The sequence below is a fragment of the Thermobia domestica genome, chromosome 11, assembly GCF_964235325.1.
Source record: "Thermobia domestica chromosome 11, izTheDome1.hap1.1, whole genome shotgun sequence".
In the NCBI taxonomy this organism is placed as follows: domain Eukaryota; kingdom Metazoa; phylum Arthropoda; class Insecta; order Zygentoma; family Lepismatidae; genus Thermobia; species Thermobia domestica.
This window is the reverse complement of record NC_137464.1, coordinates 70,263,953-70,265,545: the sequence shown is the minus strand read 5'-3', so window position 1 is coordinate 70,265,545 and position 1,593 is coordinate 70,263,953. Positions and strand designations below refer to the sequence as shown.

The window sequence follows — 1,593 nt, the reverse complement described above, 5'->3', positions numbered from 1 at the left end:
AGATTCCCCATTTTCTATTTTGTCTATAATAAGCTTTAACATTGGGTCTTCTCTTTGTAAAACATCAATAGCCTCTTTTACCAAGGGTAGACGCCAAGTATGAGCAATTTTTAAATTTTTATTAAATGTTGCTAAACCAACTGGACCATCAATAATTCTAAATACAAAAGGGTCATGAACCCGGGTCAATACATCGGCAACAAGATTGTCAGCTGACCTTACATGCCTAATTCTAAAATTAAATTGGCAGAGTGTCTCTACTAATGGACCATACTTCAACACCCTTTTGGAATTTCCCAATATCCAAGTTAAGGCCTTATTATCGGTAAGCACGTCGAATTCGTTGATCAAATACTGACGAAATCTAGAGATCGTCTTTACAAGACTTATAAATTCGATCTCGTAAATACTTCTGTGCTTATCGGCTTCAGACAATTTTTTATTAAAATAGCAACAGGTTGCATCTCCCCTTTGCTATTTTCTTGGGACAAGCATCCAGCTATACTTTTCCCGCTTCCGTCAACGTTAACTACAAACCGTTTGTTTAAATCTGGGGTCTTAAGGACCACATTATTAATCAAAATGTTTTTTAACCGATCAAGGATTTTTTGATGATCTTCGGTCCAAACAAATTTCGAATTAGTTGACTTTAATTCGCTAAGCGGTCCCATAATTTCTTGAATCTCTGACGCAAACTTAGCGTAGTAACTGAATAATCCCAGAATCTTCATTAACCCTCTTCTATTCCGAGGAGGAGGAATATTCTTAATAGCAGACACTCTTGAAGGGTCAATTTCCATTTGGTCACCGGAAATAATATAACCTAGATAGTTTATTTTTTTATAAAAAAAAACAGACACTTGTCTGGAGAAACAGTTATATTAATATATTCTCTAAATCTTTCTAAAACTTTAATTATCGTTTTCTTATGTTCCTCAATACTATTGGAAGAGATCAGGACATCATCAAAATAAGTCTTAACACCTTCTTCTTCCAAGTCTCCAAGTACTTTTTGCATCGCTCGAGCTAGAAGGCTACTTCCGGTTTTGATTCCAACAGGCACCCGGGTATATTGATATAAACCTTTCGGGGTGACTATGGTCGTTATATCTCTCGAGTTTTCATCTAGATATATCTGATTATAAGCTTTCTTGAGGTCTATTTTTGAATGAAAGAGCTTATCTGCTAAACCTGTAAGACAAGCTTCAAGATTAGGAGCCGGAAAAGCATCATTTACTATTAACTCGTTAGCCTTAATGTAATTTCCGACTATCCTGAAAGTATTGTTCTTATTTTTAACAAGGAAGCAGCTACTTGCCAAATTAGAATGATCTACTTCTATCAATATACCTTGCCTAACTAGCTCCTGAATTTGTTCATCGAAAATTTTTGATTTATCCCTTGGAACTGGAAATGGATTCTGTTTAAACGTTTTATTTTCTTTCAAATGAATATGACCTACAAAATTCTTAATGCAACCAATTTTTGTTGAAACAACATCTGAATAATCATTCTTTATCGAGTCAATGAAATTTACAATGTCAGGACTCCTATAACTCCAGGACTCATTTACTGAATTTGGTTTTTCAACCT

At 34.7% G+C, this 1,593-nt stretch overlaps 1 protein-coding gene across 1 annotated transcript; it reads right to left on the bottom strand.

The window, feature by feature from the left end:
• Nucleotides 1-386: 386 nt before the first annotated feature.
• Nucleotides 387-800, bottom strand: LOC145665168 (uncharacterized). The gene has a single exon (XM_081732451.1). The coding sequence runs from the start codon at nt 798-800 to the stop codon at nt 387-389; it is 414 nt and encodes a 137-aa protein (XP_081588577.1).
• Between the last annotated feature and the right edge of the window lie 793 nt (nt 801-1,593).